At 47.6% G+C, this 27,122-nt stretch overlaps 1 protein-coding gene across 2 annotated transcripts; it reads right to left on the bottom strand.

Moving 5' to 3' along the window:
- POMGNT2 (protein O-linked mannose N-acetylglucosaminyltransferase 2 (beta 1,4-)) lies at positions 1-26,509 on the bottom strand. Of its 2 annotated transcripts, XM_007983842.3 has the most exons (3): positions 26,274-26,505; positions 24,938-25,054; positions 1-2,324 (listed from the first exon to the last, which is right to left on the bottom strand). In XM_007983842.3, the coding sequence occupies exon 3, from the start codon at positions 2,217-2,219 to the stop codon at positions 477-479; it is 1,743 nt and encodes a 580-aa protein (XP_007982033.3). In that variant the 5' UTR covers positions 2,220-2,324; positions 24,938-25,054; positions 26,274-26,505; the 3' UTR covers positions 1-476. The 2 variants fall into 2 exon arrangements, with proteins under 2 accessions (XP_007982033.3, XP_007982031.3); XM_007983840.3 differs by lacking the exon at positions 24,938-25,054 and having other exon boundaries at positions 26,274-26,509.
- Between the last annotated feature and the right edge of the window lie 613 nt (positions 26,510-27,122).

Genomic DNA, 27,122 nt, shown 5'->3' with positions numbered 1-27,122 from the left:
GATGCTTAGAATCATTTAATGACTGTTCCAAACACACCCTTAACTGGGCTACAGGTAAATTTCACTGGGATGGAAGCAGATGAACCACCCAATCAAACAGTACATGATTACTCGGTTTCCAGAAATCTGGATACCAGAAAAACTCAGTAGGAAACATCAGGATCACCTAGCCAGAGGTTCCTTGTGATTCTTTCTTTCCTTCCTCCTCTCCTCTTCCTCCGCCCTGCTAAGGAACTTCTCCAGGGGTACAAACGTTCAGGATGGGAGAAGGGGAAGTCGGCTCCCATATCTCTAGGACAAAGAGGAGTGCTGTGACACCACACCCCCGGGGCAACAAGATGACGTGGAGGCACAGGCCTGGGGCAGGCCTGCTCAATAAACAGACAGTTCCCAGAAGTCTCCACAGTGGGATTAACGGGCCCAGGGATGCTGAACTGCAGAAGCCACCCTCCCGAGGCCGGGCTGTGGCCCGCTCGCTACGTGCTGCAGACCAGCACATCTGCAAAGGGTCCCAGGAGGATCTTGTTGAAGATGCAGCGGACCCACACCAGGTAGGTGGTGAAGGGCTTGATGTTCTCAGTGAAGGTGTGGTTCTGCAGGGCCAGGATGTAAGGCACATAGGTGTTCTCCCCCTGCTCCTGCAGCCACACCTCATACTTCACCTCCCTTACCTTCAGGTACTTAAGGTTCCATGGAATCTGCCAGGAGACAGTGAGGCGGGCCTCGGAGGCGCCATGCACTGACGCCTGGCACCGTGCCTCCCGCACCTTGCCTGGATATAGGCCGACTGTCCACTTCTGCTTCCGTGGTCCTGGCCGGCCCTTCACCACGCGCCGTATGGTTTGAATGAGGGATGGGATGTCCACCTTGGTGTCCTGGTAGATTCGGAAGAGCCACTCAGGGTTCCGGCAACAGAGATGCCGTGGGACCTCACGGCTTTGCAGGATACGGGCTTGCTCAGCCCGGTCCAGATGGGTGATGCCCCCCTGGTCCCAGGGCCGCTCAGGGTGTGTGACTGTGTTCTCTGGCATCATGTTCCTCCAGGCTACATACTGGAGGTCCATGCCAGGCAGCATGGCCAGCGTCTTATAGGGAGTGTAGTGGTCGGGATTGACAGCATATGGGAAGAGCTCTACCACAGTTGCCCCACGGGGCAGGAAGAGGGTGGTGACCAGCTGGGCCCCATGCATGCTGACCAGCATGGAGGCGTTGCTGACCAGTCGCACGACATCAGCAAAGGCGTGGTCCTCCAGGGACACTGTCACTGTCTTCATCTGGAACTCCTGGGCCAGTGCCAGCAGCAGCTCTGCCTCATTCAGGATGAGTCTGTTCTGGGTTCGGCTAAAGACCAGAATGTACTCCTCGCCTAGGGGGGCTCCTGTGTGGCTTACGTTCAGCTTTTCTGTCATGAACCGTGCAAACTGCCGGATCTCATTGCCCGAGACCAGGATGTTGGCTTTCGGGCCCTGAGGCTGGACAAAGCCATACTGGTACCAGGTAGTGATCTTGGAGAGGCCCACAAAAGCATGGGAGAAGCACAGCAGCCGGCCCAGCGTCTTCAGCTGTGCTCGCAGGAGAGGCTGCTTGGGGCTGAGCAGCTTATAGAGGTCGAAGTGTGAACCCTCGCCCCAGCCCTCCATGAAGAAGAGCCGTGCCTCGTGGGCCAGGCCAGGAAACTGCCGCAGGGTGTAGAAGAGTGGCAGCAGGTCGTCGTGAAAGACATGCATGAGGTTGTCGGGGTTGAAGCGGTTGGCAATGAGGGCCACATCTGGCACGAACACCGGCTTGGGCATGAAGCGCAGGGCAGCAGCAGGCAGCTCCACGAAGTTGAAGTACTGGGTGCTGTGGTCCTCCACGGTGGACAGGTCGAGCAGGGCTGGCTGGAAGCGCCGGGAACCCAGGTTGGGTAGCATGACAGAGGTGTTGCCATGGAAGAAGATGAACTCCTCGGCCTCATTGGAGTAGCAGAGCCACTTGAAGCGGCAGATGCGGTCTGTGTGTGTGCGGCCTGTGCACACCATGTGTGTGCCACCCTCCATCAGGATCTGCAGTGCCTTCGGGTAGTCGATCCTCAGCGCTGGGGCTGGCTCTGTGGCCTGTCGGCCGAGGGCCAGCTCCTCCTCCAGTGTGGCTGCATGCTCACGCAGTCGCACATGCTTCCACAGGACCGCCGCCAGCACCGACACCAGGAGGGCGTTGAACACTGCAGAGAGGTGCATCCTAATGCCACTGTGGGGCCCTAGTGAGATGACGGCCACTGGGGAGCACCACAGGCCAGGCGAGCTTCACCCATCCCTATGGGCATCCCGAGAACTGGTGAAAGCCTGCAGGAGAGAAGGAAAAGAAAAAGGAGTTGGCACAGTCTGCCTGGCATCATTACAAGCTCCTGCTATATGCCAGGCACTGTGCTGGGCTCTGTGTGCCCGCTACAGCACTGGATCCTTGCAGCCATTGTGCTCATTGGTAGGCATAGTAGATTAGACCATTGTTTAAAATATTTACTCCCTCCTCATCGCCTCCATGTTGGAGAGTGCATCCCCATACCTGACTTTGGGCTTAGCCATTTAACTTGCTTTGGCCAGTGAGATGTCAGCAGACAGAACATAATCAAAGGTTTGGAAAGTGTTTGGCCTGGCCTTGCCCTCTTTATGACACTGGCATAAGAAGAATGTATCCAGGCTAACTTGATGGCCCCAAGAGGAGCGAGTTACGCACGAAGCACAACTGCTCCGGCCATATCCTGTTCTAGTTCAGCTGATCCCTCATGACTGAGTGGGCCCAGCCAAGAGCAGCAGTGCCATCAGCCAAACCCAGCCAAGATCAGCTAACACATAGACATCGGGGCTGAACAACAGCTGATTAAACATCCCTGAAATTCTGGGGCTGTTTGTGATGAAGCACTGCTGCAGCAAAAGCCAACCGAGAGAGGTATCTGTGATGACAGGCCATAGGAAAATCCCTTGCAGGGGCCTGACATTCCTGGACTCTGGGTAATGACTTTCCCTTAAATGAGAACAACTGGCACTGGAGATCTGTGAACACTGTTCCCAGGTTGTACAAGACCCCGGTATGCCACCTCTGAGACACACACATGTATGGTCAGCTAAGTTTTGCTCCTGCTTAAAGCTCCTTTAGAAATCATGCCTGCTGGCTTTAGAATCCCTTAAGAGAAGGGTACAAACTCGTCCCCTCAGTGGTAAGATAATTGTATCTGGGTGTCATCATTGAAAAATGTTTTGTATACTGAGCCAAAAAAAACCCAACAGGGTTTTAAATGCCCTCTCCCACATACATACACTGACAGAGAGGACTGGCTAGGAGTGAGCATTTACTCTCTCTTCTTGTGATATTGTGAAGGGTATCATGCCTGCTCTGGGACCCAGGATTATTCAGACAGTGAAGAAGCTCCTCCTTTGTGACACAGGAGCAGCACAGGTAACACTTGACACCTGCCTGGCACTGCACCGGGAGGGAGTAGCTGCTCCTTTATTCTCTTGTGGCTAGGTCCTGATGCAATTCCTACCTCCCTGTGATGAAAAGAATCCAAGTGCATTTTGCCTAGAAAGAGAAGGTGTCTTCAGCTAGGTTCCCTAAGAAGCAGAGTCAGGGGCAAGGATTTGAATCCAAACAGTTTGAGAAATTATCCCATGAAACACCTGTAGGAGAGTGGGAAAGTGAGACACAGAAGGGACCAAAGCCGACACATACAGGGTACCTTAATGAGCAGTTAATGCCCTGTGTAGTCTTCCTCCCATGATCATATGCTGGATATAGTATGGAAGCTGGGATACATGTCTATCAAATCCTGTTGGGCATTACCTAGTTGAAGGCCATTCCTGGAGGCATGAGATCTCTTCTGGCCTACTCTTATCCAAAGGTTGAGCCCACACATATGAATATAGTATATACTCCCCACCCCCAAATATCAGGAAATGAGAATTACCCTGAACAAGTATCATACATTCTAGTTTTTTCTAGCACACTTTAGTCTAAGTTCATTAACAACAACAAAAAAAACCTGCCCATAATCATCTTAATTAACTCACCAGGTTGGCAACTTGCTGTTTAAAAAATACTTGTCTACTCCAGATGTTCTCAAGCCTGGCTGATTACTGGAATCCTCAGGAGTAGTTGCTAAATAAAAATCCATATTCCCAGGCACCAGTCCTGGAGGTTCTGATTCAGTAGGTCTGGAGTATGGCTCAGGCATCTGCATTATTTGTTTCTTTTATTTCCTGCCTTCTTGTGAATTGCTTGAATTCCACTTTGATTTATCAGCAGTGTTTTTGAGTACATCTCTTGATATAGATTTTCCAGTGGTTGCTCTAGGCATCATATTATAACCTGTAACTTATCACAGTCTACTGGTATTGACATTTTACTTTTCAAATAAGTGTAGAAACTTTACCTCCACCTAGGTTCTTTTATAATATAATTGTCTTACATGTTTCCTCTACATATGAGACCCACATCAGACAGTAATTTTGGCTTCAACTGTCGAGTATGATTTCCTCAAGAGGGAAAGGATTATCTATTATATTCACCCATATTTTTACTCTTTATGTTCGTTCCTCATTCCTGATGTTCCAGGTTTCCTTCCATTCCTACATCCCTTCTTTGAAGAACTTCTGTTAGTTTGCTATTCTTTAAGGGTTAATTTCTTGGCAACAAATTATCTTAGTTTTCCTTCATGTCAAAATGTCTGATTTTAGCTTCATTCCTAAAGGATATCTTCACTGGGTATAGAATTTGGGGTATAGATTTTCCTTCTTTCAGTATATGAAAAATGATGCTGTGTGATCTGGCCTCTGTGACTGCTGATGAGGAACTGCTACCCTTCGAATTGTTTTTCCCTGGAGGGAAATGCATTGTCTCCTGCTGCTCTTAAGATCTTGTTGAGTTTTCAAAAGTTTGACTCTGAGGTGACTTGGCATGTATTTCTTTGGGTTTATCCTCTTTGGGGTTTGCTCAGATTCCTGAATCTGTAGGCTCTTGCCTTCCCCCAAATGTGGGACATAGCCATTAGTTCCTTGAAAACGTCTGCAGCCCCACACTGCTCTACTAGGACTCCAATTACGCCAATCGTAGATTAAAAAAAAAAAAAAAAAAAACTGTATTGTCCCACATATCTCTGAAGCTCTGTTAATTTTTTTCCAGTATTTTTTCTCCCTGTTGTTTAGACTGGATGATTTCTATCATTCTGGCTTCATGTTCACTGATTCTTTCCTGTGTCCTCTCCATTCTCGATTGAGCCCATCCAGTAATTTTAAAATTTTGGTTACTCTATTTTTCGTATCTAAAATTTCCATTTAGTTTTTCTAACCTTTTTTTTTTTTTTGCTAAAACTTATCCTGGCCATTTTGGTTATAATGTTATGATACTCTGGATCTTACTTAAATCTTCTGTTTTAGTAGCTTCTGTTAAAACCGTACTGGTCGGGGAAAGGAGAGCATTGACTCTTACTGTTGGTTGGGGGTGGGCGTCCAGGCTCCCTACTCAGCCTCCACCAACACCATTGTGGCTGGGAAGGTGAGGGATACTCAGCACAGAGTGTATGTCAGGGGGTCAAAACCCAGGCTCTGCAGTTGGCCTCCAATGACACCCTGGGGTGTGGATGGAAGTCGAGGCCCCAAGAGGACTATCGCAGTGAAGCATGTACACTACTACTAGGCGGTGGTGGAAGTCTAGGCTTCCCATCAAGTGGGGAGGGTGTGGGGCAGCTGGTTACCACTAGGCAAAGGTGGAAGTCTAGGCTATCTGATACTGTTTGGCTCTGTGTCCCCACCCAAATCTCATCTTGTAGCTCCCGTAGTTCCCACATGTTGTGGGAGGGACCTGGTGTGAGATGACTGAATCTTGGGTTGGGGGGGTTCTTTCCTGTGCTGTTCTCATGATAGTGAATGGGTCTCACTAGATCTGATGGTTTTAAAAACAGGAGTTTCTCTGCACAAGCTCTCTTTGCCTGCTGCCATTCACATAAGATGTGCCTTGTTCCTTCTTGCCCTCTGCCATGATTGTGAGGCCTCCCCAGCCATGTGGAACTGTAAGTCCAATAAACCTTTCTTTTGTGAACTGCCCAGTTTCGGGTATGTCTTTATTGGCATGAAAACAGACTAATACGCTATCCATTTGGCCTTTACTAAAACTGAGGACTGGAGGGGGAGGCAATTTTCTCTGGTGTTTTGCAGGAATGGAGTATTTATAGAAAAAAAAAAACAAAACAGTTGTGCTACACTGTTCCTTCTTCCAGTCCTTTGACAAAAGAGACCAAGCTTCCTTGGGGCTTTGTTTTGTTCTGTGCTCACTGGCATTCCTGGACTGTGGGCTTCTCTAGCACCCAGGGTAGAATATATAGGAGGCAAGAAGAAAACCCAGAGAACTCACCATTACATTGTTCTGTGAGTTCCAGAGTCCCTAGTTGGTTCACTCCTTTCTCCACCTTTCAGTCTTCCAGTGTTTTATATATAATGTCCAGTATTTTTAGCTATATTAGTAAGAAGGATACAGATAATTTTGTCTACTCCATTTTGACCAGAACCTGAGGTATCCTTGGCATCTACTTTTTTTTTAACCAAGCTCCCAGGTGATTCTGGGGTACAAACAGATTTGAGGAAAACCAAGTAGTTCTTAATCAAAGAAGCAGGCCATGAAACACATTACCACTTATCAGTTTAAAAGCTTGGAAATGTTTTCCTATTTCTTTTGTATATAAATTAAAGTAGGCTCAATGTTATCCTTATAATCACATCACCATCACTCAATTGCTTTCTGATACGTCTTGAATCAGGAAGATGAGGATCACTGTTTAGCTGGCACAAGAACCCACAACCCCACTGCCTAAGCTGTGGGCAGCAGTGAGCAGCCTACGTGTTAGTTATGCCTTATAAATAGCAACAGCTAGTATGAGTTACTGTTCTGCTCTACTTCACTGCAAAATATCTTTTGGGTTTCAACAACACCTGTATGCCCACAGGAGTATGCTATGCATGTGACTCTTCCCTATCACATACTATGGGGGAAAGACAAAGGGCCAAATGTTGCAGCCAGAACCCTGCAGAACTTCAGATCAGGTCTATCACTTTGCTGCATGACACTGGACATGTTGCCATGCCTCTCTGGCTCCTGGGTGCCTGGATGATCAGATAAAGCATCAGGCTGACCTTGGCTTCTCACCTGCTTAGCAATCAACTATGAAGCAGGATGCAAGCAATAAACATAAGCCCAGCTAAGCCAGGATACAAAGGAGTGGCTTCATTTTTTGTTCTCACAAGGCAGAAAGGAGAGGTGACTCCCACTCAGGCAATCATGTCTAACCTTAGAAGATGACCTTATTTGGAAAAAGGCTCTTTGCACAGACAATTAGATAAGAATCTTGAAATGAGATCATACTGGATGAGGATGGGTCATAAATCCAATGTGACTACCCTTAAAAGAGACAGAAAAGGACATACAGAGAAACAGAGGCCATGTGACGACGGAAGACAGAGACTGGAGTGATGCTGTTATAAGCCAAAGAACCAGCCCGGATGACCAAAACCATTAGAAGCAAAATAGAAGCAAGGAAGGATTCTCCCCTAGAGCCTTCAGAGGGAGCATGGCCCTGCTGACACCTCAATCTTGGACTTCTGGCTCCCAGAACTGGGAGAGAATAAATTTCTTTCATTTTAAGCCACCAAATGTGTGGTAATTTGTTGCAGCAGCTCTAGAAAACTAATATAGGGACCATAATAATTCATTTGAAAAAGGGGTTCTGTGCTCTTAAGAAGGAATTCCATTGCTACAAAGGTTAACAACCACTAAGCAAGTCCTCACTTTGCCCAGAAAAGCAATTTGCCCAACATCACACAGCAAATCAGGAATAAGAATGGAAGTGTTCTAAAACACACCTGCTGCAGTGCTGCCTCCCAGTGGGGACAACTGGGGAGACCAGCAGGTCACCAGCAGGCCCAGCTGGTGCAGCTTCTGTGTTCAGGTTCTCATGAAATTAAGTCTCCGCTTCACCATCTACCTGCCTAGCTCCAGGGCCTGGGCCAGTCTGATATGGATGAGCTGCTCAAAGCCCTCTTGAGGGGTGGGGAACTTACTTGGATCTAGAAGAGTCAGAACACCTCAGTCTTGGGAAGCCAACTCCATACATCAGTTTGACTTGTGGGTTTGCTCCTCTGGAGACACCTTTGAAGGTATCACTGATCAATCAGTAGCCATCACATCGTCTCCCAAACCAGCCTGGCTCTCAGCTTCCAATGCACTACTGGCTGCAGGTAGCTCCCAGAAGAGAATATGCACTGGCTGGATAAGTATGAGGATAAAGACAGAAAGACTCGGGTTCAAACCCCAGCTCCTCGACCTACTGCATGTCCTTTCCACACTCAGGCTCCTCATCAACGAAAATGGGGATACAGCACCCACCTCACAGGAAAGTGGAAGTCAGAAATGATGTATTAGTTGAATTTCGTGAATGGTGATAACCACTTTTATCTTATAAAAATCACAATTTCATTCCATCAGGTTCAACCTAACAGGTGCGGTATATAGCGGAGAGGAAAATAAAAAGGTTTTAAGGCACCAGGTAGCTAATAAAGGGCCACTGGGATATAGACAAAACACTGGCATTTTAAAACAGTTTGGACACACTTGGCTGCCTTCATCTGACTCAAAGCAAAAACTGATCAGTGGTGAGGCAGGAACTGTCACTTTTCATCACAGTTATTTGAAATAAAGGATTTTAAAGCTAAGCAGGAGAAGATTCCTTCCAAAGAAGATGGAGACAGACCAGACAGTGAACACTGTCACTGTGTCACTGGTGGCACCTTGGGCCTGGTCAGTCGCCAACCCTCTGCTTCTTGGGCATCCAGGTCGAGTGTACTGACAGATGACATAATGGACACCGTTGCTTCCCCCAGCAGCCACTGCCCTCTTCCTCTTCCTAATAACATCCCCAGTGTGTCCAGAGAGCCACCCTCCGGCTGATACCCATGAGGTTCAGAGAAGCTCAGACCTTACACCTCAGGTAGACGGACTGTCAGCAGAGCCTACTTCTGGGACCAGGTACTGGTCCAGCCATGGCAAGTTACCAGAGTGGGACCAATTCAACTGAGGAATGAGGTGTCACATGTCATGTTCCCACTCACTAGACAGAAAAAGATGTTGTCCCAGGGCTGCTGGCTGCCATCTGCTGACCATGAGGGAACCAGCTTGAGGCAAAGACAATGCCTAGGACGGCATGGCCAAAGAGATATAGAGGACCCTGGTGACATCTCCGAGCCCCAACTCGGACATCCTGCTGTGAGAAATGGTAACTTTCCTCATTGCTGAAGCTAGGCTGGGTTGGGATTTTGGCTTCCCACAGCCAGAACATTCCAACTGGTATGGAAGGAGAACCTGTTGGCAAAGTGTCATGCGTGAGGTAAACATGCAGGGTCTGGCTGCGTCTCCTGTTTCTGAGCTCTGTGCTCCAGCCTAGGGGGATTATTTCACATCAGTTTCCCCTGGACTCTTCTATAACTTGGGTAAATGAAGCCTTTTCCCTAAGAAACCTTTTCATGAGACATGAAAACAATCAAATAGAGGATCTGCGACAATTTTCTACACAGGTGCCATCTGCCAGTAGGGAATGAGAACTAAGGCCACCAAAGTGTCACAGCACAGGCAGAAGGTAGGCTTCAGTGAGCCCTGCAGGCAGGAAGTGCCAGACCCCTCCTGAGGAGCAAACAAGTCCTCTGGTGTGGCTGTTTCCTGGAGCTTTCAGAGGGACAGAGATGTGATATCTGAACAGTACAAAGGCAGGGGGTAGGAGGCAGTCCAGGGAATGTGACCCAAGGCCACCACACAGTTCGGTCTGGTTGGAATGGATGGTTCACAAGGAGAAGAAATACAGAGAAACTTAGAAAAATCAGCTGAGGGTGTGATGCCAGATCAAGGAGTTTGAATTATATCCTATAGGCAATGGGGAGCTATTATAAGTCTTGGAACAGAGCAGCTTGGAGGTTCTCTGGGAGAACAGAGGTAGAAAAAAACCAATTAGGAGCTCCTAAGCTCAGCGTCTCCCCATTTAATACAGGAGAGGAGAGCCTGAGTGTTAGAATGGGGGCGCCCAGAAGGGAGCACACAGAGGAAGCTGGTGGGTCACACTCTGCATGAAGGGGGCACAGGAGCATGTTCCTGATGGCAATTCAAGTCCCAAAGTCTGCAGATGATTTAAATTTAAATAAATTCTCACAACCTCAAAGCTCATCCTTTAATAAAACTTCCACTCTTTCACATCTTAATGGGCCTTCTTGGTGGTAAGAGAAGAGGATAAAGTCACAGCTATCTTGAGGGCCCTGCAGAAAGGAGAATATGGTGGGGCCCTGACTTCATGTCCTTCATTCAGGTCTTCAAGGCTCTTGTGGAACACGGGCTGAGAACTTCTGGGCCAGCCACAGGTGAGAGGCCAGAGCTCTGTGGCTGCCTTCTTAGCTGGGTTTTAACAGCACCTCCCATCAGCCTTGTTCATCTCTAGGGGAGTGTCTCTGTGAGCCTAGAAACCCTGAAGCTGAGAAATCTAATTAAACTCAGTGTTTCCTCAGTCTTTTCAACCCATACACCCATTGATAATAAAGAGAAATTCTCTCATGCCCCAAACTGACCTGTAAAGTTCAACATCCCCTTCTCCCTCATTCATAAGACTCTCTTCTGCAACGTCTGCTCCTCAAGACCAGTGAATTCCATCAACCTTTACTTTCTGATGTCGGTATTTTATATCAACATCTATCTATATATTTTACTTTTCAATGTAAAATTGTATCACTGGATATGCTCTTTCAAACAGGCATGCCCCCAAGCGGACATTCTCCATACAACCCCACCAGCTAAGAACCACTGTGCTGAACCACATTAAAGTGCTGATATGACTATTTTTGACCAGTGTCCCGTGGTCCTGCCATAAGAACCAGGTATCCTTACCACCACCAAGGTATGGACAGTTCTTCTCAAGAGAGAACACCTATGTGACCAGTAAGACATGCCCTCGGCTGGAGTTCTGACATCTGATCTCTAGGAGGAAAGAGGAGAAGCCGGGAGCTAGAAAGAGACCAGGAAGAGGGAGAGTTCATTAACATCTGAGGTTAGGAGAAGAAAAAAAATAAAGGATAAAATTAGAAAAGGGACAAAAAGGTTTCAAAAGAGACTGGAAAGACAGGGAGAGACTGTCTTACCAGGGGGTGGAAGGGAGATCACCCCGAGGTCCTCAGCTCAGATCTAAACCAGGGAACTGAAGAGGAGCTCATGCTGGGGTGGCAGGGAGGAAGGCACCAGGGAGGAACATGAACAGGGGGAACAGTGGGAATATTTGTGAGTGTTTACCCTAAAGGAACGACTGGACTGACATTTGTAAGAGGAACTATGTCAAGCACAGCTCAAACACTTTTTGTATATACAAAAGATCAAGGTGCTAATTTCAGACACTGATTCTCCTCCCACAAAGTGTCTAGTGATAACTGTCATAGCTAAGGAAAAGGTTGGAATTATAGGTGTCCTAGTTCAGTTCACCAAGAGGGCCTGGAAGCAGTGACAGTGCAGCAGCAACCAGTATACCCAGCACCCAGAACTAGCTTTCTAAAAATCTTTCTCTACGAAAGGAACCAGAGCTCCTTGGAGAAATGGTTTATTCCAGGGCTAGGGCAGGGAAAGTACAAGACGAGCTTGGAACATTTTGTAGTGCCAGAATGTAAAAGTATTAAAAAAAAAAAAAATGATGAGGAGACAGTGAAAAGGCACAGGAGCCAGCATCAAAGAGCTCCCAACAGCTAAATCTTGTATAATTTTAGTACCAAAATTAAAAAGTAATAGTAATGAATTATAACCCATAGAATAAAATATCCATGAGTCAATATTGATATAAATAAATAATTAGGAGAGAACGGACAGATCTTCCTTACAGAATTTCAATTAAAAAATATAGAGGCAATCATGGAAATAGAAGATCACCATTTGGCAAACATCACAGTGATAACTGTTGCAGGCAAGATCTGCTGATAGATGCTAAAATTAGTGGGTGAAAAAGTATGATGAGAGGATATTTGCATAGTCTCAAAGTATCTCCCCATGAGGTGCATATTAATTGCAAAGGTAAAAATGGAAACTACTGTAGAGAAGCCTGCCAGACATGCCCCGAACCAAGTAATCAAAATTAGCATCACCTGTAATAACACTGCCATCATGTATCCCTTTATATGGTGCACTGAGACAGGACCTCACTTCTATGGTTTTCCTGCCCAAAATGTGTAACTTCAATCTATATTTCTAAATGGGGATCCATGGTTATAGCTCCAGTTCTGGCTCTGAATAAGGTCTGTAGGTTAGCTAACAGAGAAAACCTTAAACCCAAATTAAGGGATGTTCTACCAAATACCTGGCCAGTACTTGACAGGGCTAAAGTCATAAAAGACAAGGGAAGATGGAGGAGCTGCCTCAGATTGGAGGAGACTAAGGAGACACAGCAACTTAATGCAGTGTGGGATTCTAGCTTGCATCCTGGACCAGAAAAGGAACATTAATGGGACAACAGGCAGAATTTGAATAAGGTCTGTGGTTTAATGTGCTGTGTGAATTTCCTGGTTTTGATCATTATACTATGCTCTGTAAGATGTTAATAGTAGGGGAAGTGGTGAGAAGTGGTTTATGCAACTTTTTTGTAAGTCTAAAATGTATTCAAAATAAAAAAAGTTACTTTATTTTTAAAATAAATTACATAAAAAACATGAATTTTTATTTTTTTATTTTTTATTTTTATTTTTGAGACAGCGTCTCACTGTTGCTTTGCCCAGGCTACAGCACAGTGGCATGATACCAGCTCACTGCAACTTCGAATTCCTGGGCTCAGGCGATCCTCCCATCTCAGCCTCCCAAGTAGGTAGGACTATGGGCACGGGCCACCAGCCTGGCTAATTTTTAAATTTTTTGTAGAGAAAGGGGTCTGGCCATGTTGCCTAGGCTGGTATTGAACTCTTGTCCTCAAGCAATCCTCCTGCCTCAACCTCCCAAAATGTTGGAATTACAGGTGTGAACCACCGCACCCAGCTGAGAACATGAGTCTTTATAAATGGTAATGACATGTAAAATGACATGAATGTGGTTTGCTCCAGCAAACAAAGTAGACAGACAGAACCCGACAGGGGAATACTGATCACTGTGGAGGATGGTGGGGTTCTTTATATGTTTGTACTCTTTTGTGTTTACTTGACATAATAAATACATTAAAAAGGAAACAATAAAGAATTAAATAAATCACTATTTATAAATAAGAGAATTCTGAAGAGTAAACAAGAAATAAATTGGTATTCAGAAAAAACAAAACTAAATCCTCTCTGGAGAGACGGGAGGCAGATGCATGTCCCATGAGCTGACACACATTCTGCCCTGATCAAAGAATAGCTGCCAATAGAAGCTAAAGCCAAAACAGACAAACCCAGGGAATATCAAATAGCCAGACCCTCACGGAGATACGGAAAGAAGAGAGGAAAGACTTACCTCCAACGTGAGTGGGCATCTCAGCCCCCAGGTATTCCAGGTATTCATCATCTCTCTGGTGATCATTCTGCCACCTGCCCCTCTCTAAGGCAGGCTTGGCAGCGGGTGGGGATATGGGGCAGTGGCCACAGGCAGGCAGGAGTCTAGGGTCCACATCTGGACCTGACTGACTGTGTACATGCAGTGGACAATCCCAGCAAAGCACTGATATCAGGGCCTTAGGGCAAAGCTCATAAACTAGGAAACATGGGTGGGGGCCTTGTGAGGCAAATTGGCAACTAAGCAGAGACCAGCCTTCGAGACTGGGGGACACGGGGGCTGCTTCTAATTAGCTGCTAAGTCTTCCCAATCCCCCAGTCCCTAATCCCTCCCAACTCCCATCCTCCTATCCCCACTCTCAGGCCCTGCTAGAATAGTGTTGATGGAAGGCAGGACAGACTGGCCTGCATGGACCTGCACTGGGCATTTCAGGTTTCCGAGTTACCCTTCCAAGGGGAAAATGGGAAGAAAGGTTTGCTGGAGATGGACAGAGCAACAATCAGGTCCTGGAGTTCTGATTGCCTGGGAGTTTCTACCAACTTTACCACTTACAAGCAGGTAGCCTACACCACTGTCGGATGAATACCCCACTCCCACACTCCGCAGGCAGGTTAGCTTTGAGACATGTTCTACACTGGCTCCCAGGGGTCCCCAATGGGATTAAGCCCCAGCTGTCCACAATGGTAACAAGCGTGACACACACCCTTTTTGGCTGCCTTTCCTTCCCTCTCTCACTTTCTCACTCCCCATTCATGTTTACATGTCCATTGGGACTGAATACAAATCATCTACTTGCTAAAGAATCCTTGTCTTAGGATCTCAGGATCTGCTCCTGGGAGACTTAAAAAAAATAATAGATCTAGTCCTGAATCCAGAGGGGAACCTTAATAAACAGATATTACTGTATTTTGTCACTGTGGAGACATGGAAAGCCACCCTTGCACTTCTACCTACTGTGAAGTAGGTAGCCACAGTATGGTAGTAGGAAGCCAACAAGTACTTGAGCAGTCAGTGTCACTACAAAACACTGTCAGCCTGTTTCCCACACCCTGGTGGCACCTGCCCCTCCTCCCAACAGCCTGCATAAGCCAGCTGAACTGAAGGATCATGCAAAATCTTCAGGAAGGTTTTCAAAAGACAACAGATGGAGGCAAGGAGTACATTAATCGGATCTCCAGCCCCAAAGAAGATAAAGAGGCCTTTCCTCTTCACCACATCGAAATGTCCCTGGATAATAAACGCATACTTCTCTAGGAGGAAAATACACAATGGTGAAGGATAACTGGGCCAAGTTGCTTACTAGGCAACAGATCCAGTGATTTCCCCTTTCTCCGGGCCAATTTACACTGCTATGGGGCTATCACAGCCTGGAGAGGCTGCCAGTCTCACTGACAACAGAACGGCAGCAAGGAGGTTCAGGGTGTGAGACAGCCCAGGTGGCCCTCGTTGGCCTTGGAGACTGAAGAGACTTGAAGCTAAGCCACTGTCTTCCACAGGACTGCAGCCTGGTCTGACAGATACTGTCTGCTTGGTCCTAATGTCTGATCGTTCAGGGCAGCTCTGTGCACCAACTGCCTCCCCAGAGCACTGGCGACAAAGGGATAAGAACTCTTTCAGACTGAAGACCTCCATTCCCCACTTCATCTGTCTCCTGGCTTTGCTGAAATGGGCAGGGGCCAGGATCCCAGTATCACAAGAAATCTGACTGTGCAGTGACGAGGAACTCCCTCTCAGTCCTAAGCAGCCCACCCTCCTTTGTGCACTTACTCTGAGAGCACAAAAGCAGAGCTGGAATGTGCCTCTCCTGCACCTGCTGTCCTTAATTCTGTCCCCCAGTGAACCCACTTCTGAGCAGTCATGCAAGGTCACCCTGTCTGCAGTCAGATCTGGCTAGCACCCCACCTGTTGAGCTCCTGCTACGTCCCAGTGCTATGCTAGGTCCCTCACACGCACACACAGCCTTGCTAAATCCTTCCTTACCCCTGCTCAGCAGGGTGGTGCACTTTGTCTCCATTTTCCATTCAGAGACATGCTCAGAGGCTGAGCCATGTGTCGACAGTCCAGGATTCAACCCCAAGCATCTCCACCTGTGCTGCCTCTCAGAGACAAGGGCTGCCCAGACAGAGTCTTGTCATGAGGAGGTGAGAGGTGGTACTTGGAGGCATGGGCCACCCAGGATAATACATTTTGTCTCTACTTAGTGCCTTCCTGAAAACAGAGGCTGATTCTTTAGGATGTGCGGGTAGGCATGAAGGTCCAATGGTCACTGATGCAAAGGACCCCACCACCCTCTGGGCTTACAGAGCCTCCAATGAGATGGGATCGGTACAGGACAGATGGTCTCTGACACGAGCCATTCCACACAGAGAAAAAAAAATAGATCAGCCCTTTTCCTGCTTGGGCAAGGACATGGCAGGTGCCCTAACAAAGGGTTCTCCAGTCTTGCCCCTGCTCCAAGCCAGGACAGCTATGTGCTCAGTGCCTCCTGGCTGTCTCGCCCTAAAGCGTTCCTCTATGTACTTACCGCAAGCCTATGAAGTATCATTATTCCCTATTTTTAGATGAGGAATCAGAGGTTGGAGAGGTTCAGTGACTTGTCCAAGGTTACAACAGGTGTGAAGCTTAGGTCTTAACCCAGTGTTCTCGAACTCTAAAGACTGTGTTGAAAACCACCCTCAAGATACAGAAGATCCAGTCAGTCTTCATTAAAGTGGGGCAAGGCGCAGAGAAGAGAAAGAAACACCTCAGACATTCAGAGGACTCAATCAGGGAGGAGCAAGCCCAAATAAGGGCACACACACCCCACCCTACTTTGCAGCCCAGTCCCCTCCTGGACCCATGACAATGACCAGAGAATGCCACTGGCTGACCAGCTAAGAGTCATCAGGCTGTGGGGCAGGGAGAAGGGAAGATGAGTGAATGCTGGGTGGATGTGATCCCCATGCTCAGTGGTGAAACTCTTGAAGGAGACAAAAGGGCTTCAAGGGGGACATGACAAACTTGATCCTTATTTGTTTGCTTTCCTTTAGAAAAGCAGAGGTAATCAAACTAGGAAAAGCTAACTCTTCCCATCACTCCTCTTACTCATGCCCTAAGCAGAGTTTTGGCCCCTCCACTGCTCTGGGACGAGCAACTGATTCTGTGCTGTACCTCCCTCCCATCCTGCTACCAAGGATCCAATCAGCACCTAAAACTGATTCCCAGATTACCAGCAACTATTAAATATGAACCCACTCTTACCTTGAAACACACACTCAGAACCACCAGCCTCCAACACTTTATGTTCCAGGCAGTATACTGAACACTGTAGGTATATTTTCTCATTCAATCTTCAAACCAATATTAAGAGGCTAACACCACTATTTCTATTACCCATTTATAGATCGGGACACAGAGGCTGGGAGAAGCTAAGTAAATGTGTCCAAGTCCCTGAGCATGTATGGAATGGAAGCAGGATTTGAACATGGATTCTAAGCACTGTCTTGTGCTAACAGCCCAGGCACCATTTGGACCTCGCCTTCTTGGCATTCCAGGGTCACACAGACCAGGGTACTCCAACACCACCATGTTTATCTGCTTCTGCCTCTACACTGGGCACCAAATTTAGAGACCACCTGGAGTGGGGAACAAAGAGCTTAGTGACTCAGCCAGGACAAAGCATGATAAAACAAAATTTTTTTCAAAAGACATGGAAAAAAGAAATCAACAAGAGATTAAAAACATGCCTAGAAAATCCCTTTAGAAACTGAGGCAGGCAGGAGCAAGCTATCAATTCACTCCCCCAAACCACTTTACTAAGCTCCCAAAAGCAGCTAAATGTTATCAGATTCCCAGACTTAGTGAATCTTCCTTTCTAGGATCCCAGCTGTTGTGAGCATCAGAGGATAGCGGCGATAATGTTGTCACATCTGCAGACCCCAGTAACAGCTGAGCAGCTGGGGTGGGGCCACTTGCCTGGTGTGGGGGGCTCACCATGTGAGGCTGGTCATTGGTGCTGGGTGCAGGCTCCATTCTGGGGGACCTGGCCAGCCCCAGACATGGGCACAGAAAAGCCCACAAGGGCCTTGAGGTTTGATAAGGAGTAAAAGCCCCAGGAATTCTGGGCCCAGAGTAGGAGGTGCACACTCACATGCCTGCTAGGGCCGGAGCCAATGGAGAAAGTAAAGCTGAAGGTGGGGTGTGACCTGGAGACTGAACACCTAATGCCAGCTGATGAGAGAATGGCACGAAAGCAGCCTGGTGGTACCTATCTGTATCAGTCTGCTTGGGCTGCCATAACAGAATACCAGACTGGGTGCTTCAAATGACAGAATTTTCTCACAGGTCTGTCAGGGTTGGTTTCTAGTAAGGCCTCTCTTCCTGGCTTGTAGATAGCTTCTTCTCTGTGTGGCGGGGAAGGAGGAGAGGGTCAGGTGAGTGAGGGGGAAAGGGAGGGAGAAAGTAAGGGGGGAGAGGGAGGTGAGAAGAGAGACAGAAACACTCTGATCTCTTTTCCTCTTCATATAAGGACACCAGTTCTATCAGATTAGGGCCCCACCCTTATGACCTCATTTAAGCTTCATTATTAGGACAGCCTATCTTTAAACATAATCACATGGGGGTTAGGTCTTCAACATATAAATGGGGGGAACACGATTCAGTCCATAGCAACACTCTTCTGATCTTCCCAGAGAAGCAATAAATCTATTGAAAATGTGAAATGTCCTAATTTGTAACTTTTGGCAATTATTCAAATTGAGTGAAGACAATATGCACCAAGGCCTGGGGCTGCTGGCCTCACTGCGGCCCGGTAAAAATGGACGCTTGTTTGCAAGCTCTGGTCTAAAGCAAATCCCCTGTCCTGCTGGCCTCACCATGGCCTGTGCCCGGGTTCCCAGCTGTGTGACTGCCAGAACCAGCTGCTCACCGGTCACTCCTCCACGAGAAGGGTTACAGAGGTGGAGGGACCAGACAGCCAGCACCTGCCAGACCCAGGCTGCAGAAGATCAGGCAGGGCCCCGGCCAGGAGGGGGTCAGCAACGGTGCAGAAAGGTTTATATTACTTTTACAGCAATTTGACTTTTAAGGATTGTTCACACTTTCAATTGAAAATTACAGAATTCTTATTTTGTCACTGAAATGCGTTTTTGTCCTAAATGCAGCCTGAAGTACTAGTGCTAGATTGTGGAAGCTTTCAGTCCTGTATTGATTTGTGGTCTTACATGTTGTGAATTAGTAAGGAGTAAACATGTTTCACTAACTCAACCTTATCCTCGGAATAATCTCTTTCCCCCTTCTTTCTTTCTTTTTTTTTTCCTTTTTCTTTTTTTTGGTTATCAGAAGTAGTACATGGAACTGGTATTAATAACATAATGCTTACATTTGCTCCTAAATATTAACCTAATGCTATTGATAAATTCAGGCATTTATAGGTCAGGTTTTCTGACCAAGGTTATTTATCCTTTGGCAAAATCCTGGCAGCCTGAGTGGTTCTTGTAAAACTTAATAAGTTTAAGTATCAAGGCATATTTAACATTTAGTTAAGGGCTCACTTTTTTAGATTAAAACTTTGACACGGGTAGTATCTTCTTGCTTTAGAATAAAGAGCAAAGCAAAGTCAAAGCTGGAGACATTAATCCAACATCAATAGCTGATGACTGTGACTATATTGCCTTATCAATAGAAAAGGAACCCCTTCAAAGCAGGAAAACCTCCAACAGAATTAAGTCACAGTCATCTGTATACTACCACAAAGTACTACTTTGGTGAGAAGGGTGATGTCAGTCTTTGTTGAGGATAAACCAAGGTTTGAGTATGGGGCAGGACATTTGGCTTTCCACCAGCTCATTTGCAACCCTCTCACCGGTGTTCAGCCTCCAAATAACGCAGAAACCTTTGCTTGCCACATAGCCTGCCGTGTCATCTGGCTTTTGCTTAGCGCAAATGGGTCACTTGGAAGTGACATGTGCCTGTATTGGTCCTCTCTGGCATCACTGTGTACCAATGTGGTTATAAACAGGGACGCAAACAGGGAACAGAATGGTAGGAACCTCTGTTGTGTGGCTCACAAAGGTAACGGAGAACACGCCTACACCAGGTTTTCTAGGTGGAACTGCAAAATCAAATGAAAACAATTCTTACAGGGAATGCTCAGACGCCAGTGTGTACACACATCCAGATGGACCCTCAGGCCCAATTTGAGAGGGCTGAACTGATCAAGAGAGTCCGAAGACACCCTGTATATGAAGCATAAAACATTCACAAAGAAACACGAGGCAGTGTGCACAACAGGAAATCGTCCAGGGAAGCTGGCTGGAGGTGGGTGAGTTTTGAGCAAGTTTTTGGAGGTGTTTTGGTGGTGATGGAGGATAAGATGAGCATCTCTGTTATGTATCTACATGTCACAATTACTCATGACTGCTACAAATCTGTCCACGTAAGATAAGCATCACTGTCTAGTTCTCACATATGTCCAGCAAACCATGAGGCCTCCAAGCCATGGGCAGTGATGGCCAGGTCCAAAGCCATGTACAGTTCAGTGGGCACTGCATACCCAGACAGGTAGAGCCTGGGGAGCCCAGGCTGTGGGGCAGGCACAGAAGTGCCAGGGAAGGCAGGGGATAAAGCTGCCAGGAGACCTGGGTTTCAACATTGGAACCCTATGGGCTCAGGTGACTACCTGCAAAGCCTTCTGCAGGGTGACGCTTTACAGCAGCTAGGTCCCTGCCAGACACCCAGGGAGGCTGAGATCCCACATCAGCAAGCAGAAGGAGGTGACAGGATTAGGCTGAGTTTTCCTTTGGTCTCATTACCACTGTGTCACCCTCAACTCCTCCCTTTCCTAATAATAATGATATTTTCATAGCCAAGATCCACTGGCCAATCACTAGGTGCCAGGTTCTTCACTCTGCAATGATGATCTTTATTTTATAGATGGTAAAAATCAAAGCTCAGGGAGATTAGAAAGCCAGGTTTACAGAGGAAGCAATGATAAGACTAACCCAGGTAGGCTGGCTACAGGGTCTGCGATCTCCTTTTTATCTGGAAATAATTTTAAACTTACAAAATAGTGGCATGTATAGGACAAAGAACTCGTCTACACTCTTACCCAGATTCACCAACTGCTAATTTGACATCTTTGTTTTATCATTCTCTCTATACACAGTCAGCCCTCTATATCTACAGGTTCTGCATATGTGACTTCAACCAACTGTGGATCAAAAATATTTTTTAAAAAATACAATAAAAAAGTATCAATTTAAAAACAATATAGTATAACAACTATTTACATAGCATTTACATTGTATTAGGTATTATAAAGAATTTAGAGATGATTTAAAGTATACAGGAGGATTACGTAGGTTATATGCAAATAATGGCGCCATTTTATAACAGGGACTTGAGCATCCTTGGATTTTGTTATCTGTGGGGGGTCCTGGAACAAGTCTCCCTGAGGAGGGCAACCGTATACAAATTCTCTCTCTTTTCTGAATCATTTTAAAATAAGATGGAGAAATCTGGCCCCTTTAGCCCTCAATACTTTAGCATGTATTTTCTAAGAATGAAAATCTTCTGTTACACAACAAAAATTCATGAAATGAATATTGATACTATAATGATAATACTATTAACATATTATTTCTATTTTCTGGTCCAGAATCCAGTCTGGGATGAAGCATGGCATCCAGTTATCACACCTCTCTAGTCCTTTCCAATCTGGGGCAGCTTCTCAGTCTATCTTCGACTTATGATCTTGACAACCTTTAAGAGTCAGGGCCAGCTATTTTCTAGTATATTCCTCAATGTCTGATGTTTTCTCATGATTAGGTTCGGGTTACGCATTTTTGTCAGGAATTAGAGTCTGTACAATCAGTCATTAATACGACCCCACCCTATGTGAGTCTTTCTGGGACACTCACCTTGGAGCAGCCAGGATGAGGCAGGACTGAGAACCCCTATACTGTGTAGGATGCTAGAAGGAGTAGGGACACTTTCCTGGAGAAAAGAAGCCCACGCACCCATGCGTCTTCAAATACCTGAGTTGCTGCACAACAAGAGTGAGGCCGCTCCTGAGGAGTGGATGCAATCCCTTCTACCTGACTGGACACACGTGGATGATGGTGACACGTGCAACCCAAGCCCCAGGCACAAGTGTGGACTGTGGCACATATGATTCCCATTCTGTCCTGCCCAGCACAGGTGTGCCAGCCGCTCCAGGGACCTAGAGTAAGAACTACAAAAAGAAGTCACGGGGAGCTCAGCATGATCAGTTGGAGGAAGACTTCTCTAAAGACTATAACTGTTTGAGCATGGAGAAATCAGCTACTTTGTAGGGCAGTGAACCCCCTGCCTGGAAGTGGTCTAGCAAAAAACAGGAACAATCCATGTGGGCTACTCCATAGCGGGGAGTAGGGCTGGCCATGGTGTCCTCCAAAGCAGGACTTAGTGGATCCATGGACCTGTTGTAGCAGCATCACCTGGGATCTGAGAAATGCAGAATCCTGGGCCCCACTTCAGACCTGCAGAACCAGAATCTCTCTGAGAGGACGACCTAGGAACTGTGTCTTAATAAAGCTTCCAGGTGATTCTTATGTGTGCACAATACTGAGGGAACTGCTCTAAGGTTCTTCTAACATTTCACAATTTTGCGATACTCAGCAAGGCATTTCTAGCTAGCCCAGGTTAAACAACTGATTCAATTGAGAATAACTCTCCCCATCAGTATCAGTAAAGGCTAAATAAATTCTGTTCCCAGCTTTTGCTAAGATGATGCATAAGCCTAAGCTCTGGGGAAATCTGAGAAGCCTGCCAGACTCTAAGCTCTCTTTTGAAACAAGTTGCCCCAACCCATTCCTTCCCACACAAAGTGCACCACTTGTGGTATGGGAGTGGCAAGAAACGAGACCAGACCTCTTGGCCACAGCTAAATGGATTAAGGATGGAGCCTGGGTCTAAAGCAGCCACCAGCTGGGGACATAGGGAGATGGCCATCCCTGCAAGCCAGCAGAGAGGTAGGTCCCCTGAGAAAGGAGCCCCTGAACAGAGCAAATTTGGACAGCATCTCCAGTTCCTTACAATGGCTACTGTGTGACTCTCTGGGAAGCTCTGCGACCCAGCACAACTGTGGCAACTCCAGATGCCACTCCAGGATGTGCTATGATTCCTGCCACAAACCTCCACTGTCAAAGGACCCTGGGGTCTGTTTCATCACTGGGTGTGGCAATACAGCAGACCAGGTCCCCAACCCCTTCCTGAGGCTTAGCTCAGGGCTGAGGAGCAACTACACAGCAAAGAAGGGGCCCTCTCTTAGCCTTTTCAGAATGGAGAAAACAGAGAAATTTGTAGCATAAGATTGTACCAATGGCAGTCACTACTGGCAGAGTGAAAGATCTGATTCTCTTACAGGTGCTGGAGTATGTACCAGTGAGGACATGGGAAGTCAGAGAAAACAAAAGGATTGATCCTTGTCCAGGTTAGCTAAGAAAGAGGATGTTGGCCTCTGGGTAGGGGAAAGAGATGAACAGTCTCACCATCTTACTTTACTGAGCACCTACTATGTGAGAGGCGCTGTCTTAAGCCCTTTTCCTGACCTATTTCATTTAAGCCTCACCCTCCAATGCAGTACCAGTATTATCTCCACTTTCTTTTAACATGAGAAAACCAAGTTTTAGTGGAGTTAAGTACCTTGCTTAAGTTCTTAAAGCTCAAGAAGGGGCACCAGGATTTGAACCTGCCTCTCACTCCAGAGGTCTTGTTCTTAGTACTGTGCTCATCTGTCATCAGACTTGGAGGAACACTCAATGGCAGAGAAGCAGAGTAAACTGTAGAGCTGTGAGTTTTTATTAGTCAAGGGCACAGCAGGTGTGGTGGCCCTGGAAATGTAGAACCACAGGCCCTAGACTGTAACTTAGCAACCCAAGGCTTCTTGCTGTAATTCCTCCCCACCCAGCCAGGCAGAGAGTACCCGGCTGTGACAGGCGGCTTAGGGAGCTGTGAACATTCTCTCACCTTAAGGAGTCTAGGTAACATGTTAGTGTGATAATTATCCCATGTGCCCTAGTACTGTGCTGAGAGGGTTAAGCCATCAATTTAGAATTACAAAACCACTGACCTTTAGAGCTACAAGAACCCTTAGAAATGATTTCATCCAACTCTTTATTTCATAAAAGAGATCTTGAGAGGCAGTGTGAGCTCTCACAGGCAGCCAGGATTAAAATGGCAGCATATTGGCTCTCAGTCCGGGGCTCCTTCTCCTCACATCCACAGCTCAAGGTCTGCTCTCCTTCGCAAAGCAGAGATCAGGCTCAGATAATTGTGCAGCCCCAGAACATTTCCCAGGAGCTAAACGAAGGCATTTCTTCTCATACACAAGCTTCCCAGGTCCCACCCAGCCGGCACCCTCACCCGGCCCTGCCATCTGGTGATGAGACCCTAAAGAGGTCACAGGCCTTGCCTGGGCTGCCTCTTCCTAACACCTCCTCCCCTGAACTCACTCAGGGACTGTCCCCTACAGCTTCACCACGCATCCAACACCAGCCACAGAGAGGAAGCACACAGCCAGGCTGCAGGGTCCTGCCTCCCACCCACTTGGTGTGAGAAGACTCCCTGCTGCAAGACTGGAGGCTGCCCCAGGTCATAACTAGGCTTCAAGAATGCAACAACAGCAAGGATGATGGGCAGCAGAGAAGGAGAATTACATGGCACCAGTTCTGGAGCTGGAGATGTCAGGATATGAGTTCCCATCCCTGTCACTTAGCCGCTATATGACCCTAGGCCAACTCTTAACCTCTCCAAGCCTTCATTTCCTGATTTGAAAAACAAAATTATGCCTACTTCACAGGGTGGTTTTGTGAATTCAAAGAGACAGCAAAGGCAAAGCACCATGCCCGACAATTATTTTTCTGATATTATTATTAATCATAATGGTAAAATAACGCCTGTTCACTGGCTTTCACTCTCAGCCAGGCACAGTGCTAACTGCTTTACATTATTATCTCATTTATTCTCCACTACAAACCTGAAGTAAATGCTATTAATTCAATTTCACATTTAAGGAAGTATGCTTAGAGGCATTAAGTGAACTGCCCAACGTCACACAGAGATTAAGTGGAGGGGTTAGGATTCAAAACCAAGACTGACTCCAAAGCCCTTGATGACATTTGTAGGTTCCACCTTTCACATTCATTATTTCATCCAATTTAAGAAACCTTGGGAATCACGTGATTAGCAGGTCCCGGGGGGAAAGTATTCCACTGACAACCAAGCTGAGATTGACAACGACCATTGGGGAATGGGGGATTTGGTAATCTAATTTTCTAGTTAGTGCAATGTTTACTAGAAGGCTTTGTTTATTGCTAAATATTTTCTAAAGCAAGGCTCAGAGCAAGAACTTGCCAACTAGCATACTTACATGGCCACGGAGGGTCCAGCCACCAGCACCATGTCTTCCTTTCTGCTGAAGATCTCCGCTCTCCTCTTCTCCTTCTCGCAGGGGCCCAAGGCTCAGGAAGGAATGTGCTGACCATCCCTGGGGATGAGGGGACCTATGCTCTTTCCTAGCTCTGTAGGGACTGAGATTCCTCATGACTAATATGAAAAGATGAGCTGGAAGATCTGCAAGATTCACGAGAGCCAGAGAGGGCAGCTAGTCCCAGTAAAGATGAAGCTGGACTCCAAGCACCTCAAACAGTTTCTACCGTTAGTCACCACGACTGCTGATATTTGCTGCACACTCACTGTTTAGACATACTGGGCTGCGGACTTGCCTGGCATTATTTCATCCTCACTGCAACCCCGTGATAAAGGCATTGTACTTTCATCTCCACTTCACAGAGAAAGAAACAGAGGCTCAGAGACGATAAATGACTTGCTCAAGCGCACACCGCTAGTGGTGGAGAACCAGGATTTGAAGGCCGGGCACATATTATAGTAAACATTTGGTGAATGAAACCTCCTCTGTCTATGCTCTTAGCTACTAAGTCCCACCAAGCTCGCCCCATAACCCTGAAGTCATCCCTTTCCACGCGGAGCCTTGTTTCTCCCAAGAGGAGGCTCTAAGTGTTGGCTGGCATAAAGTAGGCGGACACTGGTCGCTCTGCACCTGGTGCAAGACTCCAGCCTGAGGGTCACATACTTTAGCAGAGTTCCCATCAGTGAGCGGGAGACGGGTTCCTACACACACACGGAGTCAGGAGTTCACTGGGTTCCTACTTCAGAGGCTACCCCGGCACTGCCAAGCAGGCCGTGGCAAGCTCTTACACTGGATACACATGGTAGGTGCACCACTCGCCCCCAAGGCGCCCAGGGATCAGCTGCAGGCCCGCCCGGGTTGGCAGTTCGGGAGGCCCAGGCCCGCTCCGCGCACCTCGCGTGGCTCCCCACCGCCCGCGTCAAATGCGCACCACCCATCACCTCCCAAAGCAAAAGGGCCTGAGGACCCAACGCCAGTGCCTGCCACGAGCTGAGGGCTCCAACTGGCAAGCCCCAGGGCGCTGCCCCGGTCCTCGGCCCCGACCCTGAGGGTCCACCCCTGCCCCGCCCACCTCCCGCGCCTCCCTCAGCTCGCTTCACACGAGACCCCTCCGTTCAGCAAACTCTCCTATCTCCGAAGGCGTCCTAGAACCTCCCCATCACTCTGGGGCCCGGCACCGCGTCGTCTCCTCCAGTGGGTCGAGGGTTCGGCCCCTCCACTCCAAGTCCCAGGCGGGTGTCAGAGTCCGCGCCAGCTCCGAGCGCGCGCGTCTTACCTGAAGCCTGGGCTCCGCGGGACTGAAGCCGCCTCCGCCGACACGTCCAGGAGGCCCTACCGCGGCGCCACTTTCCCCCACCGCCGCCGCCCCCAGCGCCAGCTCCTGGCCCAGGAGGCCCAGGCAGCCAGCGCAGGTTTGGCCGCGCCGCCGGGTTCGCAGCCTCCGCCACCTTCAGGCTCGCAGGTGTCCCTCGTGCGCCTGCCCGGCTGGCGAGCCCGGCGCGGAGCCTGTGCGCGTGCGCAAAGCCGCGAGTTCAGTCGCTCCGGCCCCGGCCAGAACCACCCGCTTGGCTCGCGGAATCCTGGGAGGTGTAGTTTCCGTCCGAGGACAGCCCGCGCCGCCACCAGCCTGCGGAATGTTGAGAGGGACAATTTGCTCCCAGAGAGGCTGAGTTTTATTTAGTGTTAGGATTACACAGTTATGGGAGTTCTGATAATAAATTTAAATGCAAGCTTAACGAACAACCAAATGTCATTTGTAAAGTCAAGGTAATAGGTTTACATGCTTTTAAAAATTGTAATGCTACAGAGAACTTAAATACAAAAGCACCAGTCCTCTGCGGCACCATTTCATTAACCAGCTGTCACCTTATCCAACTGTCCAGTCCTGGCTGTCCAGTCCTCAAGGGCAGCTACTTATGGCTGTGGCATCTGGCATTCCCGCGGATTCTAAGAATATACGTATGCCCCTATTTCTTGATTTATGAATTTCAGATCTATTGACTTCTTTCTTAGATCTCTTGACTTTTTTTGAATTTAAGTCATCTAGAGATGCACCTATTACCACCAACTCCACCTCCATAGAGTTATAAGATTTCTGCCTATCAAATTGGGAAAGCCATGCCTT

This window comes from Chlorocebus sabaeus, chromosome 22 (assembly GCF_047675955.1).
Source record: "Chlorocebus sabaeus isolate Y175 chromosome 22, mChlSab1.0.hap1, whole genome shotgun sequence".
NCBI classification, from domain to species: domain Eukaryota; kingdom Metazoa; phylum Chordata; class Mammalia; order Primates; family Cercopithecidae; genus Chlorocebus; species Chlorocebus sabaeus.
The sequence above is the reverse complement of the archived record's forward strand: the minus strand, read 5'-3'. Positions and strand labels throughout refer to the sequence as shown.